The following is a 17,522-nucleotide window of genomic DNA, read 5'->3' on the forward strand; positions in this document are numbered from 1 at the left end:
ACAACATGACGACAATGACGTGAGCTTTTGACAGCAGTATGTTCTGCAAAATGTGTTCTTAAATCCTAAGTTGGGGTTTTTTTCTATTGTTTATGGGTTGTTTTTTCTTTTTCTTTTTTTTTTTTTTTTTTGATGACCTGTATGGTGCTTGTGAACTTATCTGCATTTTAAATGAAAGATTGAAATTTATATTATTTATTAATTAAAGCAAAACTGACTTTCTCATCTCTGTATGATTTTTGCTGTAAATGCTTGGTATGATTTTGTTTTTGACCTGCAGTCCGTCATTGGTGGTGTCCGGTGACGTGGTGATCAGAATAGTTGTTTAAGAGAGTTAGACTGTCATTTAACTTATGCACTTAAAATATGATTTAAGTATTAAAAGGAAAAAACATATTCTTTTCTATTTATTTTCCCTCTCCAGAGTCTTAGATAATATTCTGGTGTCAGTATACCTGCCTCTCTTTGTAGCAAGAATATATTGATAGGCTGTATAGATTGTACAACAGCAAAAATTATGTTTAAATCTTGCAAATGAATTCATAGTGGTGATGAGTTTTGGCTTGATGTGTGTGTGATTGACATGGCTTGTAGCAACAGCCAAGGGTTTTTGCTCACTTTTATATAGACCTGTGTCAAACAGTTGCGTTGTTTATTTTAAACAAATGCACTCAAAGAGGAATTTGGTTTAATGTGCATTTTAACTGCATCCATTTGGATTGCATAGTTTTTACATAAATAAACAATGTGATAAATTCGATGGGAGGCATATCCGTCAGTCAAATGTAAGTCAAACATACTGTTTTTTAAATGCATATTAACATGCTGTTCTGTACTGGGGACTTGGGTTGATTGCATGGTTGTTTTTGTATATTTAAAACACTTTTAGTTTGCTTGTTTTGTTTATGTTTGACTGACAAAAAGACATTGCTTTAATTTATGTTAAAATGATTTGTAATGTGCGATTAAAGTGCAGAGTAAGCTCAAATATGTCACGAGGTTGGGTTAAACTTGCTGTATCAACACAAATTAGATGTTATCAGGTAAGTTTACAAAAAATAGAGAGCATATCTGCAGCTGCTGTTTGACCCAGGTCTGTCTTTCCTTTTGCTTTTCATTAACTTTACATCCTATTTGACACCTTTTGTCTTTTGCCTTTTTCCTCTGTAGCAAAATATTCAGACTTTGTGACCTCATGTTGTTACATACACACATTGTTTTGACTAAATGTACGACTTGACCTCAAAAGCACACTACTTGAAGTACAACTGGATATATAAAGCTTAACTTCTTTTTTTTCCCTCTTCTTTTTGTAACATATCACCCACATGAATCATTGTCTGCCTTTTTGGAGTCATGTCAGAATCTTAATGCTGTATGCCCATGTTACATTCCATTGTTTTTTGGGACAGTGCTAATATTTCTGTGTGTGCTTATGATTGACTCTTTTCTTTTCCTCTTCTCTTCTTTTGTAAAAAAAAAAAACAAACTCTCAACATTGTACATTATTTATGGAATAAAACATCCAAACGCTTATGTTTGAAACTTCACCTGTGGATTTTCGTTCTTTATTGTCAAACACGTGCCTCTGTGTTCTTAATAAAGTGATATGGATGTGGTGGAGAGGACTAGCTTTGAGTGACACAGTACGACTTGATTTGTGGTGTATTTATTTCTGCATGGCGCCAATTAAATGTTCCTGTCAACTATTTGATTGGATTAGTGGCTTAATGAATGCACAAGTGACAATCTTCCACCTTGTTTTACTTTGACAAATTGACATGCGTTTGCAAGATTACTCAATAGTTGACTATTATAAAGGGATAACATTCCAACAGTCATGTTTCATGTTAAGAAAATAAAGGATGTTTATTCTTCTGCTGTCAGCTACGATTAAAAAAAATGTAAAACATGGAAAATCATGAAGGCAATGCATTGAAGTCTATGATGTTGAGAGGTCTTTCTTTATTCACGGTAACTTCTACTTGGCATTTACACCAAATGACAATATCCACAATCTAGCCAGTTGGCCAAGTAAGTGTAAGATAACGCTTTGAGAGAAATATCATTGAATGACTCTATCCCTGGCACTTGAATAATCATGAAAGCTGGGAAACCTGCACTGTTTGCTGGCTCATGAAAACTGCAGCCGGACTCTCGCTCGTATCTGCGAGCAGATTCTTTCAAATGATTAGTCAAAGGATTTTTCTGCCCGTGCCTTGGTCAGTCCATGTTACGCAAGATGGGAAATTCCCTGGGGATGATGGGGATCAGTTACTGAACATTCACGTCACATAACCGGGTGTAATTTTCCACTGTTGGCTGTAATTGCGCTTTGAAAACACCTTAAATTGGGAACAAATACTTTGATAAATCCCATGGGGACAAAACAAGGCTCCACCAGTGAAAATTGGCAGTGCCTCATAAAGCACGGCTTACGTTCCTGCTGCTCAGTGGCTCAAAAGATTGTGCTTCCTATCAGTATTTGAGATTTAGATTTGAGATACAGGAGATCAGCATCGTATCACTGTGATGTCGTTGAGCCAGATGTTGGAGATGCATCTGCTCAACATCTTGTTAAGTATCATTTTGAATTCATAATACTCCCTCTCCTTCTGTCACCCCCCCCTTCCCTACTTTCTCTCTCCCCCTCTCTCTTTCTCTGCTTCCAAGACTCATGGCTGTGGAGGATGAGATAAGAGGAGGAGCCATCCTTGAGCCAAAAACCAGGATTTTCGCTGATCAGGTCTGTGAGATTGCTTCTTCTGTCGTCGAGTTCGTACGGTGGCCCGTGCTATCTTCTTTCTCCATCCTACCTCTCTTCCCCCCCCCCTGTTATTGATATGATTTCGTTTGCTGTGTGTATGTGGTCCCTCTGATCTGCCTCTGCCTTGCCCTGTCCCTGACCTGTCCTGTTTGGGTTTGACTGCCATTCGTCTGCCAACATACGCGGGGGCTTTGAAGATGAAAGATGAAAGAATGCTGTTGTTTGTATTCTTAAGCTCAAGCTATCAAGATGTCTGACTCTAGCTGGGTTTGTGAACGTATCTGGGTTTGTGGTGATGTTGCCAGTTTTGTAGTTGCTTCTGTGAAACCTTTCTGCCGAGCATGTTGGGGTTAAAACTCCTGGTGGCTCCCTTTCGCACAGATTACTGAACAGCTGAAGCTCACGTCTTACTGTATTGTACGCTGCGTGATGGTGGTGCTGTGTCTTCGGGAGCTCTACTTCCTCAGTGCTTCTCATTTCATGCCCCAAACCCACCCCCTTTCCTTATCCTGCCATCCTGTCAAATTGAGCAAGCCCACCTTCAAGCATGAGTCATATGAGTTGATATATATATAACTCAAATGTAGAAATATTATTGGAACATGATCTTTGCTGTGTTGTTATCTTTAATGCTGTGACCTGTACAAGTTTTGCTGATTTAATTAAATGTAAATATATTGCTGTATAGCTTGTAAATTTGCCTCAGGGATCAATGTAATCACCTCAAGGAGATTACATCATAATTTGTCAACTTATCTCTCTTATAAATTAGATTCTATAGTAAATTTATCAATTAAGTGTAGCTGAGTAATATATATTAATACCTTATATGAAGTTGTATGACATGGTACATGCGTAGAACTTACCTTTTACACTTATTTACTTTGCAAGATTCAAGATTCAAGAGTGTTTCTTGTCATTTCGGATGCTATTTACAGAAGTACACAGGCTCAAATGAAATGTTTCTCAGCAGCCTCTATAGTGCAATAAAAATAAAATGCAATATTAGGTGTAAACAATCATATTCATTCAGTTAGCGGCAGTTCTTTCACAGAGAGGGATTAAATTAGATGAGATTTGAGACCAAGTAGGCTAATTCAGCCCCATAAAGGGCCCAGGAAATTTAAAAGTTGTTTTGTTACCATGCAAAATACTTTATATGTTAAATGTAATGGAGTGTGAAAAAGTAAAGATATTTTTTCATTGTAGTAGGTAAGTAAGTAAAATGTATTTATAAAGCAAATTTCACAGATAAAAATCTCAAAGTTCTGGCTTCAGCTGCTGTAGCAGTCATTGTCACGTCTGACACTGATTTGTATGGTTTCTGTGTTACTATGTCTAACGTAGCCGTGGCTTCACCCATGAACTCTGGTGTGACTCACGTAACCTGGAAATTATACCATGAAAAATATGAAGAATTGCGAATGTTGTGTCCCATTTGCAGCATACTCATTTGTGGAGCACTGAAATTGTCAAAATAAAAAAAAAACATAATTTATTAGTTTCCAAAAAGACATGAAATACACGAGAATATATTAAAAATAATTGGAGGATTGTGAGGTAGAAAATTTCATGAATTCTCAAATTTTAGTAATTTAACACAAGAGTTTTGTTGCTAATCCAACATGATAAGAACTATATAAGGCATTACAATTTCAGGTGCTGTACATATAAATTTAAATGCATTAAATTCTATTCTGATCATTGAATGAAGGAATAACTCTTTACTTGCCAATTTCCAAGTAATTTCCTTTCAATCAGTAACCCAACTTGACATGTTCCTTCATTCATTAGGTCATACTTTTGAATTGTCACTCATTTAACTGCATGAAAAATTATTTTTTAAAAATGCCTCATTGTAGGTTTCTAGTTGACCTTTCGAGGTGCAGAGAGTTGAAAATAATAATAAATTAATAATATGCCAAAAGAGAAGAGCTGACAGACGCTCCGAGTGTCACTCTGGTGGTCATGATTACAGCTGATGTGACCGTTATATGTTCTGAGAATGTACTGTATACAGCACAGTATTTCAATGTCTATATGGATTTATAAACCTGTGAGTTTGGACTGGTGTTGGAGAAGTTATGTTTCATATAAACCAAATTTGGTGCCAGATGGATAACACTATTTAGAATTTGATTTACTGCAGATTTTTTAAAATATTAAGAAGGAAAACAAAGAAAGAAAAACCCAGGACTTTTAGGAGCACAATGAATCATGATAAGTCATGGTCTCTGTCAGCAGAAAAGATGTATTTTGCTAAAAGTACCAAATTATATTTCTGTAATCACAAGAAAAGTTTTCTTACAACTACAGAATTACAATCAAGCTGCAAAAGAGAAAAAAAAGGAAAGAAAGAAAAAATATGCAAACGTATTCATGTATTCAGCTCATTCAAATTTAAAAATTCTAATTTATCCTTATATTTAAACATTTACAGCGCTGCAAAAAAGTATCTATGCCCTTCTTAATTTCTTTTTTTTGGTCACACTTACATATTTCAGAGAATCATATATTAGAATGCAATAGAATAGAATAGCCCTTTATTGTCATTGTACAATGAAATTATGGCTGCTCCATGGCAACTGTGCAGGAATAATATATAAATAGTAAGACAACCAGAATAAATAACAAACAGGTGAAATCTTTCCAAACTACAGGAATATATACAAAGTGCTTGGAAGTAGTGCAGAGGACTTGGTCTGAGTATAAGTACATATGTGAGTGGCCTGAGTGATGGGGGTTACTCAGACCATGGCTCACCGTGGGGTGTGGGGGGGATAGTGTTTGTTGACAGGGGAAGAGGCTGTTTCGTGGTCTGGACGTGTGGTACTGACCAGTGAACAGCAGGTCAAACAGGTGGTGGGTGGGGTGCAAGGAGTCACCTGTGATGGCCCTGGTTTACCTGAGGCAGGAGGATCTGGCGATGGCCTCCAGGGGTAGTAGAGGGCAGCCAATGATTTTTGGGGGAGCGGTGTTAATAACCCTCTGCACAGCCTGCCTGTTCTCAGTCATGGCCCCTGTATACCAAACACCCAGGCAGGAGGAGAGGGTCCAGGTGAGATCAGCAGAGATGTGGGCGCCCAGGAGAATAATTCCAGCTGTTCTCCATTTATAATCAGGGGCGAGTGGACCTGTCTGTGCCTCCTGTCCATTATGAGTCCTTTGGTTTTAAGGACATTCAGCTTCAAGTTCTCTAACTCTGCCCTGTACGCTGTCTCATCTGCATCAGAGATGAGCCCAACCACAGCGTCATCAGCATACTTGACAATGACATTGGTTGGGTCGGTTTGGTGTACAGTCATAGGTGTACACAGGGTGTACGTGTACACCTAGGTGTACACCTATGGGCTGAGAGCTGGTGCTGAGTGACAGTGAGAGCAGAGGTGGTGGCTGAGTCTAAACCTAATAACTTGTTGTCCCATCCTTGGCAGCAAGAACTCCAATGTGATAACTGACAATGAGTCTTTCACATCACTTGGAGGAAGTTTGGTCCACTGTTCTTTGCAGAATTGTTTTAATTGAGCCACAATGGGGGGTGTCCAGCATGAATGGACTGTGCACGGACATAACAAAGTATCTTAATCTGATTTAAGTTCTGACTTTGACTAGGCAAACTCCAAACCTTTTGGGATAATTTTCCTGTTGCATAACCCAAGTGTGTTTGAGTTTCAGGGCCTGAACTTACCAATGCGAGTCACAACTTCCAAAACATTAAACCTTTGTCTCGTCAGTCTACAGAATATTTCCCCAAAAGTCTTCTTTTTGGTCAGCAGTGGTTTTTTCCTTGGAATTCTCCCATTTTTGTCCAGTTTCTTGCTTATTGTTGAATCATTGCCTCAACTGAGGCAAGTGAGGCCTGCAGTTCTTCACATGTTGTTCTGGGTCCTCCTGAATGAGTCATCACACTCTTGGAGTAATTTTAGAAGGCCAGATCCACTACGGCAAGGCTCTCCACTGTTCCAAAAATGATGTATTTGTGGATAATGACTCTCACCATGGTGCACTGACAAAAATATTGGGTCAGGCCTTTTAATCTTTAAATTCAGGCGTTTACAGTCGCATTTTAATGGGTGTATAAAATCAAATGCAGTGTGCCTTTGAAAATACTTGTAAAACAATGGGTCGTTCTAAAGAGCTCACTGAGTCTGAGCGTCAGTTCATAAATTTTCTTCCCTTCTAAATATTCCAAAATCAACTGTAAGTGGTATTATTACAAAGCTGAAGTGTTTAGGAACAACAGCAACTCAGGTAAAAAGTATCGGTGTAAAGTTACAGAGTGGGATTGACAAGTGCTGAGGTCCACAGTGTGTAAAAGTTGCCTGCACTAACTGCAGAGCTCCAGACCTTCTCTGACATTAACATCAGCATGAAAAATGTGAGCCAGGAGCTTCATGAGATGAGTTTTTACGTCCAAGCAACTCCTGTAGATATAGCTGACCCAGTAATTTTGTCAATTTAGTGTATCTGTAAAGTTAAACCATTCGGACAGCATTAATGTTTTCAGCTACAAGCTAATGTCAGCATATCAGTGATGATTATAATAATAAAGCTAGGCTGGGGTGATGATTTCTTTCTTCACCGTGTTAGCGTGTGTTATGTAAATGAAAGATGAGGAAAGTTTAATCTGATAAATTATGTAATATCCAGGTTTCTATTGTACCTTTGTAATTTCAAAGATGATAATCCCCCAGTTTATGTTAATGTGCTGTACATGGCTGAAACCTGGGAAAATGTGATGTGACAAGGAAGATACTGCTGCAATGTTCCTTTAATGTGCACCGCTCGAAGCTAAAACAGCCATTACTGTGAGTGAGCATTTTGTTGGGCTGTTTTGTCAGAAGTTAGTATTTAGTTTTCTATTTCAGCTTTAGGCACTCGTGCTTGTCACCTCAGCATTTAAGATGAGCAGACAGTTCAGTCCAGTGTGATAACTTTCACTTTTAATGTGTGGCGCACACGCAGCAGCTGAGAGTGTGGGGTGGGAGAGTAAATTAATAGGGAGTGAGAAGGGGGATGAGCCATGGTGCTGTTGTTTCCTCAGGCCACTGCTACCATCTTCCAAAACAACACTCCACACTTAATTAGACCTCACATAATATCACAGGTGCAGAATGCCATAATCCTTTCCACAAGAGTGTCCTAATGCCTACAAAAAGAAAAGGAAAAAAAACACTCCAAGAAGATTTGATTTAAACAATCGAGAGATTCCTCTCTCTCTCTTTTTTTAATCTTACACTTAACACACATTTTAAATGCTTTTTTTTTTTGCCTAATGTAAACGGTGACTTTAAATTTTAGGTCCTTTTTTGCGCCTGTGCAGTGGTTACTGCTAGGAAGCTCACAACTCTTTTGTCAGTTTTAACAAAAATCAAATTAATTCATAATGAAATTGAACATTGAGTCAGTTATAATGTTTTTATTTGTGGGTAAATCTCCTCCATAAACATGCATTGGGACACAGAGCTGCCCTGAAACAATAAAGAGAAGACGATTCAGCTGTAAGGTAAAGTAAAGCAGTTAGGGAACAGCAAACAGGGAACTAAAACACTGCAACACATGTGAAGGGAAAACACATTTTTAGAACCTGAAAGTATTCCACCTGTAACTCCACCTGGAAAAGCCACACCCATTAAGGTTATTACCTTAATTTACAGAGGTAATAACATTGTCTTGTAACTTGAAACATTCACAGTTTGTCTTTGACAGTGTTGGACTGATCATTTGTAGATTTTTCAGGTTTTTCTAAACCTTTCTTTTGATCAGTTATCAGCATTCAAAGAGAAAAATACTTCCTGAGGTTGTAGTTACATTAATCACATCAGTGTCTCCTTCATTTAAGATTTATTTCCTTTCCCTGTGCTCATTTCTTGCAACTTTGAGTTTCAGCGAGGTGTGTGTGTGTGTGTGTTAGAGTAAATTTGTTTAAAAAAGTATATTCTTGGTTGTTTCTGTGTTTTTTTGCATATGGTGTTGATGTAACTGGTTCTTTCTGGGTTTTCAAAGTGTGTATATATATTTCATAACATTGATAACTGCATGTTTGATATAAGCATGTTCTTTATGCTGTCTTCTTACCTTTCTGAACCAGGAAACATGAAACATTCGGCTGCTTTCAGATGCAGATGGCGTTTGCGGAGCACGATTTAACGCCTTTTTCTTTCTTATCCTACAAGCATGATTTCTGTTAATGATACACTGCATGGCATGCTGCTCTAATGCTTTCAGGCTGTTGCGTGTCTGACACTGCTGTGTGTCTCTGGTTGCCATTATATATGTAAATATGCCTTAGGAAGCATTTTATATGTATATTTATGTTCTTGTTCTCTGTTCATGTTGTGTTGTGCACCTTGTATGTATTGTTTGGGTGGCTGTTGATTTCCTCTACCCTCACCGTCCTTCTGGACCCTCCCCACTTGCGCACAAGTCGTCCCTCATTTTATTTATTTTCGCAATCAGTTTTCTCTTCCTGCCTCCTGCTTTTAGTCCTCCTCTGCTTTCCTTTTTCCTCTCATCTCCTCTCCTCTCGTTTCCTCTCCTCTCCTCCTATGTTGATGAGATACGGTGATTTCTCTTAGGGGAGGCGTCAGTCCATCCTAGTGCAGCCCCGTCTTGCGCCTGTCCCACCCCGAGTATCCAGGTAATAAACAAGCCGGCAAACTCTCACTCTCCATCCATAACTGCTGCCTCTTTTCCACTTCTACTGTTCTCTATGTGCGTCCCTGTCCTTATACAGCATCCTGTGAACTCACTGCAGGCCCACACACTGACAGGCCCACTTTGCTCTCCCATTTATCTTCTCATAAAAAGGAGGACTGTCACAGAATGTCTGGACAGAGATGACTGATGTTTCGTAGGGGCACACCTGTGTGTTAGGGTGACAACAAAATAATGTCAAATTTTTAAAAGTGAGCAAAACAACTCAGCAGTTAGTCGTGTTCATCTAAATCTTATCTGCACTCTCCTGCCCATAAATCATGTACTGCAATATCAGTAACTGCACACAGTACCAGGCTGACCTGTGAACATTATGCCCCATGATAATATGTCCTAGAGAGGCAGAATTTTAAATGTGGCTCAATAAAAAATTGATAGGAACACACCATCCTGAGCAGAGGGCATGCTTTAAAAAAACAAAAGGATATCTTTTATTGATAAGACAAACTGAGGGCTTTCACGACCACCACTGTGTGAATTAGCTGTTCCAGTCATCAGGCAGAGTGGCTCGCTTATGTTCAGCTAACTTAACGTCTTAGTCCAGTTACACTTGAAGGTGATGTTCTAAGCAGTAACACACAGCTGAAGCCCTTAAAGTCGGGAATGATCATGACTCTATTCAGCAGGTTTTCAAAATTTAATTAAAACACCCAAAATGTTTTTTGGCAGAAAACCAGTTCCAGCTAAAAGCTTAGATTTTATTGTCTCTGTTCAAAAGCTTCAAATTACTGTTGGTGAAACAGAAAATCAATTTGATTTTAAAACGAGTCCAGTTGTGAAGGATTCACTTTGAACATGAAATTGTATTCATAAATTTAATAACTATTCATTTTGAATTGGCTACTGCTCCAATTTGTACATCCGATTGGCTCTTTTTGCAAGGCTGCACTGCGTCCACCTACCAATATAAGAAAAATTTCATTAAGTGATGGTCTTATATGATTAATACTTTAACCTAAAGGATAACACATGCTTATGAAATCTCCAGTGACAATGTGAAGTCTGCAGCCTCACGTTCTCTGCTGCAGGGATAAAGGCTGGGGTTTTTAGGCCAACTGAAAAAAACAGCAAAAATTAAAGTTTTTAATACTCACATTTTGTTGTGCAAGATAATATCAACATATTTATACTGCTTTTGTGATTTTTGTAAGTATATGTAATCACAGCGGTATAGGCATTTGTTAGCAAATGTTTTCTTTGGGGCAAATAAAGGCTTCAGGGGTATTTACTTATATATTTATGGTACAGGGTAAAAGTCGTGAGCCACCTTGCATTTCTTTAAATTTTGTTATGAAAATAGGAAAAGGATGCAGTGTGTGACAGGATAAAGGACCCACACATGCAGTGATGTATTGATACATGCAAAGATACATGGAAATTCAATAAGTAAGGCAGAAATAACTGTGCAATTCTAAAAAGCTTCAGAGTCAAAATGACCACCTTTATTTTTTAGCACAGCCTAAAGCTCTAGCACAGCTTTGAGGTAATGTTGTTGTCATTTCTTTAAGCAGTCTGCAGGAATAGTTCTGCAAGCTTCTTGAAGGACATTCAAAGGCCTTCTTTGGATGTTGGCTGCCTTTTCTTCTGTTCTCTGTTAAGATGACCCCAAACTGCTTCAATAATTTTGAGGTTCAGTCTCTGGGGAGGCCAGTCCATGACTGATACTTTTCCACTAACGAGGGGTGGTTCAAGCCTTTTGTAGCAATATTAATATCAAGAATACATAAACAGAGGCACAGTCGAATGAGAACAAAGAAATGCAGAAATTCTAACTATAAGTCATTCCTGTGAAACTATGTGAAAATGCTGTGGGGGATTTTTGTTGCAGTGACCAGCTAGAACAACTGACAGCAAGGTACTGCAGTTTAAAAAAGATTTTTTACCATACCATCACACGTTGTTAGCATTTTATCCTTATATGATTTGAGAAGCAGGTTTTCACAATGTTTTCTAATGAGAAACCTGTGCTCACTATATTCCTTCATTAGCTTTTTTCATGAAAAACTACTTTATTTTGCTGCATTTCCTGCTATTAACAACTTTACTTACACTTGAGGCACCTATAGTAGAATTGTAAAGGTCTATTTATTAGCTACAACACTGCTAACATTTCATTAGTTAGCAAACAAAGGCAGACATCCAAAAGCTAGCAGAACAGGATGTTTTCATTGCTTTCATTTCATTACTTTTAGAACTTTCTTCTGAGACATGGTTTACATTTTAATCCAAGCCATAATCTTGCCTTGGAATAGAATGTAAATCAACCTCACCAACTAGTTTTGCTGCTCAAACCTAACCAACCTGCAAGCTGAGAATAACATAAAAGAAAGGAAATATTTCTGTCAGAAGGCTTTCTGGCAGGGAGCCCTGAAGGCAAACCTGTCCTGCTGCCGATTTATGCTGAAAGATGTATTTTATTTGTATGTGTTTTTACATGCACAGCTGCAGCTTTAAATTCTCTTTACTCTGACAGATGACAAAATGTGTCATTTTTACACAGCGCCATGATTGGCACTGTGTGAAGTGAGCTTCTCATCCACAACACACACACATAAAAATGACATTTTCTTTGTTTTGTCAGGCTGAATGAGGAGGTAACCCGCTGTGCTTTTTATTGTCACCCTTCCAACACACTAACATGTCTCATTTTATCCACTGCTAACTTGGAAATATTCTGTGATAGACCTCCTGGATGTTTACTTGAATTAGATGAGACAGAACTGAGACTGCTTTTTCTCTTTATGTTGACAAATAAGCATTCGACATCCCCTGACAAAAATCTAAAGAAATACTGCCGTAGCTTTTTTAATATCATTTCAAATTCTCTGTGTGTGACTGTTGTTGCTCTCTGCAGATGAAAATGTCATCGCTTGTTCACACATAAGATTCAGTCACAACCAGCAATCCACAGACATGCCAACATTATTATGCACAAATTAATTTCAAGTCATATACGGAGAACTCTCTACTTTGCATTGAATCAGCTGCTGAAATGCAGAGAAATTCAGCAATCAATGGAAATCATTGATTTTTACTCTCTGCTGCTTTTAATATGTTGGCATTTGCAAAATTCCACTTCTCATTACATATAACGGTAATTTTTCTTTGGCTTTAATTAAACTAAAGTCAGTTTTAAGGAAGTATTTCCATAATTATCAGCTACTTACAAACAGCATACGTTTCATATCTTCTTAACGTTCTTTTGATGATGTTTTTAGTCAATAGAAGTTGACTAACAGATATCTAAAAGTATCTTTAAAACAAGTTTGAATGCAAAGAAATTGTAGAAGTAGCTGCAATAATTCCAGACTTTAGATTTGTGAGCAAGAAACTGAATATTTGCAACTGTTTTCAGCTTACAAAAGCAGACTGAAAACACGGCTTCTCAAGGCTTTACCATTCTTGCTTATAAATCAGTCTGAAAGTAAATGAAATATTAGTGTTATTCTCTTTTATTGCCTTTTTTTTCTTCAAACGTGCCATATTTTAGCACCACTTTAAATTCACATTTTCCATTCAGATTTCCATCCCTCCTGCCACGCCCTATGACAAACGACACGATTTATGTGAAATCTCCGTATCTGACCCAGTCCTTCCCTGAAGAACACTGATTATTGTGCACATGTTTTGTGTTGTGTTCTGTGTCTTTCAGTGAATCCGTGTTTTTCCTGATATGTATGTGTTTCTGTATGTGTTTGGCACCTGGGCGTATTGTTTGTCCGAATGGTGGCGTAGGTCAGCTGTTATTGTGCGTCTTTTTATGTGCGACATGCATACCGTGTTCTTGCTTTTTGCTGTTTTCTTTTTGTACTTTCTATCAAAGCAGAAGCTCAATACCCATCAAGCTAGGCTTTTCAAGACTTGCAGCCCTCTTTTTACGTTTTTTTTACCCATATATAGAGTGATAAAACCAGCACGTACAGCAGGTATTTAGTCTGAAATGTGAAGGTGAGAAAGATTTCACAGTTTGTTGTAGACATTCACGTTCCAAATTGGAGTGATTGGAGATTGGAGGAGATGGGTAAGAATTTGTGTGTGTGTGTGTGTGATAATTTATTTTCTGCATCATTTACAGTACACTTAACATTTCCACTAAGTGTTTTGTGTTTCTGTCTCCAATACTGCAATTTTCATTAGCATACAAAAACACACACTCACACCAAGCTGTAATTGAATGCACCACGTAATCAAACACTACAGCCCACAAAGTGAAGCAAGTTTGGTAAGTTAAAAAGGATGTCAGTAAACATTTTGCCATGTCTTTGTTCAGCTGCCTGATTTCCCAGTTTAATAGGCATGTGTACTGGACTACACATGGATATTAAACAACACTGTTGGTTGTGTTGGAGACTAATAAAACAAGTGCTATAGTGGAGTCATGTTACTGGCATCCTGTAACTGTCTGTAACCATAGTAGATTTTAGCTGTTCATAGCACCAGTTAGCAACTGAAAGTGTTTGCATTCATTTTGGTTCTGATTGAGAAGAGAAAAGGCCCGCCAATTCACATCTAATTCTGGGGTAATTTTTTTTAATTATTATTTCTTCTTTTTACTCTTTTTAACTGAAATGGAGACACCTCACAGCGGACACACCCATCAGACACAGTTTAAGCGAAGATTATTTGCTTTTGATGCTTTTGATTCATTTTCTCTACTGGATGCAGACCAAACTATCTCTCCTCCTTCCTGTCTTCCCCTCTACAGCACTTCATCCCATTCACATTACAGTGTTTCATACTTCTTGTGTGTGAGCATTAAAGTGGTTTTTACTGTCACATGTATAATATGTGAACATTTTCCTGTTTGATATAAAGTTAAATTACTGCACAGATCTTCGAGCTCTTTTAGATGCTTGCTGCACTCGTCCTACACTGTCACTGAATCTTTGTAATTATGTCTAGACACCACACAGCAAATGTGTCAGGCACCATAAATCGAGTGCAATTATTTCAAGAGGTTTCTACCCAGGTCTGATGTTAAAACTGTGAATTCCAGCTTTCAAAATGCTTCTGTATTCAAATCATCTTGAAGTCGTGCATTGTTACATTAAGCAGCAGTATGAATAGAGTCATCATAGTTGTCTATTGGCATAATAACCCAATTGTTTTCTCTTCCCACTGCTCTTAGACATCAGTGAACAAGACTGGAAGTGCAGGCTTGCAAACAGACCTTGATATAAACTAATAAAACTCTAGTATTGCATTGCTGTTATTTCGCTCTAATGTAAGTAAAAAACAAAAGTAAAACCAAACTTTGTTTGAATGTCTAATCAAAAGCTCCAACCCAGGAGGAACATCCCGCTGCGGTGATCAGTGGCTTTGGGTTGGATGTTTTGGTTGGTGAATTTGACAGAGGTTTGGATTTCATGTCAGACTCTTTAAGACTTGCTTTTTAAAGTTGCTGCTGACCTCTATGTGTCTTGACAGTTTTGCATGTTTTGCATAACATGTTATGCTACAGCGAGTGCTGTTAAGCTTACTTTCAAGCCATAAGACTAGCGCTCTTTTTCAGTCTGTAATTTAAAATATTTTCAGCTGCTCAAGCACGCGCTTTTACTTTGAAAATTAGTGGTTATTGAGCATTATTTGTACTCACTGTCAGAAGATGACTCACTTGACTTCTTGACTTTGCCTGACACCTGACAAACACTTACTCATGCCAAGAGGATCAGGATCCTTTGACCTCAAGATTTTTAATTCCCCTTCATCTCCTCTTTACCTGTGTCCCTTTTCTTGTGCTACCATTTCTATTGGTGTGCGTCACGCATCAACCTCGTAACTCATTGGGCTCTTTCTCTCCTCTCTCTGTGTCTCTCCTTCTTTATGTGTGGTTCTTCCAATCCCTTGTCACGCGTCTGTTATTTTCCAAATGCACCTTCGCTTTGCTTTGACCATTGCCTTTACATGTATACATTCCATCTGGTTATTTCTGTTTTTCGCTGTTGATGTTTTTCCCTTCAAATCATGTCCTTCTCTGGTGATTTTTCTCTTTTATCCTCTTTCCATCCTTATCTCACTGCTATTCCTTTCTCCCACACTTTCACACCTCTTCAACGTGTATTTTTTCCCTTTACATGTCTGCCTTGATTGGACATCTCCTATTGCAACTCCTCACATCCCTCCCATCTTTCATTGAATGGCCTCTCTCCTACGACCATTTCTCCCTGCTCCCACTCCTCTTTCCCCTCCCTTCTCTCTCTATCTCGCTAGGAGGACCAGCTTTCCTCCCTGGGTTCTGCAGACCCCGGTGTGAAAACTGAAGGTGGAGGGGGAGGTGGAGGAGGTGGAGCAGTAACCAACGATCAAGGCCTCAGAGTCTCTTCCTCGGGCATTTCCTCTGTCAGCTCGCCCCACAATGGAGTCCTCCCTCAAACCATAGATCCTCCCTCTCTACCCGCTCCTCATCAACATCCTAGTCAGAATGGAGAGCTCCGTGGCAGCCAAACATCTTCCCCAATGACAACCTCACAGACAACTGGAACTACAGCAGCAGCAACTACAGGCATAGCAGAAGAAGGGGGAGTAGGTCAAACACAGCACTGAGCCAAATCAGAGAGAGATGACCCAAAGGAAAACACCACCCCTGCCCTTTCCCCATTTAGCAAGACAGTTCTTTGAAAAGAAATCACCTTTTATGTTCTTATTGCCCAGGCAAGAGAGAGAAGAAAAGCGAGCAGGAGACGAGTAGTAATCATACAGCTACTGTACAGTGCTTAACACATTAACACACAACATAAAGGGCTCTTCAATGGACATTTGTTCTCTTGATGCTCACATGGAGCTTCAGATAGTATCAGTCTTGCAGGACAAGACAATGATACCTTACGTACTTTGAATCTGTCAAACAAAGCATTAACATGCATACCAAGATATGTGAATATGTGCTCCGTGCACTCATCGCCTGTCTTTGATTCCACTAGAAACAAACATGTAAGGATCAAGAACTATAGAATGTCTTGCACCCCAAAGACTTCATAGTAGCCATTAGCAAAGAAGTGCTAGAAGCTAGAAGCTAGCTTACAGTAACCCTTGACTCCCATGGATGTAGATGCATTAATATATCCTGAACACGCCAGGCTACAGTTTGTTTTAGTAGGAATGTGGCAGTGTGGTCTGGCTTTCATAGTGCCTTTGAGTGTTTTTCCAACAGGGTTTTACAATACAGTTAACAGACGGCGATCAAGTTGGCTTTGCAAGTAAGGGAAACAATATATGGGCCGAAAACAGAGATTCAAAGACACAAGATCAAGCATCATAGCGGTTTGAGTGATGAGAGACATTTCTGGGAACTTCTTTCTTCTTTTCAATCTAAGGGACGTCTTGTTTTTGGACTGAGCTCGTGCAGTTTTTCTCTTCTCAATCTCAGAACCGATTTGTGATAAACTGGTGCTAAACAGAAACAAATGGTGCCATTTTCCAAGTCAGCTGTCTGTGTCTGCCATAGCACTGCCTCTTTCATGGTTCACTCACTGTCTTTTCTCTCTCTCTCTTCTGCAGTTTGTCTTTGACAGGACTTTTTTTCCCCCTCCCAATATGTTCCGTGTGCGTCCGTCTTTGTTCTTTGTGCATCATGTTGTGTTATGCTTAAACGGGGGTGTTGGGGTTTCCATATCTGTTTTTGGTTTTTTTTGCACTCCTCCAATCTCTGATTTTAATCACATTTAATAAAAGCAGCTCCCAGGCTCAGAATTGATGGATCAACTATTGCACTTTTGCCTCCAAAGGCTATCTGTAGTTTACAACTAGCACTAGTAATTTTAATACTTTGAAAGACAGGGATGAATGAAGTGTATTCAGTGTTTGTTTGTTTTTCTTTCACTTAAATTATGTTGATTCTTTGTGTTTTTCTAGAAGATGATTATTTTGCTTATTTCAGACACAGCCTTTAATAATTTATCTTGCAATTTTCACCAAAACAAATAAATAGTAAAAACAGGTTTGTAGTTGGTTTGAGCATACACTACATTTTACCCCATTTTTACTTTCAAATTTGCCAAACACAAAGAGGATTTTGTTTCCTTACAAATATCTGTGAAAA

At 38.6% G+C, this 17,522-nt stretch overlaps 1 protein-coding gene across 1 annotated transcript in view; it reads left to right on the forward strand.

Annotated features, from left to right (window-relative positions):
• Positions 1 to 16,027, forward strand: part of syngap1b (synaptic Ras GTPase activating protein 1b) — a 34,895-nt gene extending 18,868 nt beyond the window's left edge. Inside the window, exons 15-16 of the mRNA XM_085365929.1 lie at positions 2,674 to 2,746; positions 15,695 to 16,027. Coding sequence (XP_085222055.1) covers positions 2,674 to 2,746; positions 15,695 to 16,027 — 406 coding nt within the window. The remainder of the gene's footprint in view (positions 1 to 2,673; positions 2,747 to 15,694) is intronic.
• Positions 16,028 to 17,522: the final 1,495 nt, after the last annotated feature.

The sequence above is a fragment of the Diplotaxodon limnothrissa genome, linkage group LG11, assembly GCF_057381915.1.
Source record: "Diplotaxodon limnothrissa isolate DT_005_m linkage group LG11, D_limnothrissa_male_GT1.1, whole genome shotgun sequence".
NCBI classification, from domain to species: domain Eukaryota; kingdom Metazoa; phylum Chordata; class Actinopteri; order Cichliformes; family Cichlidae; genus Diplotaxodon; species Diplotaxodon limnothrissa.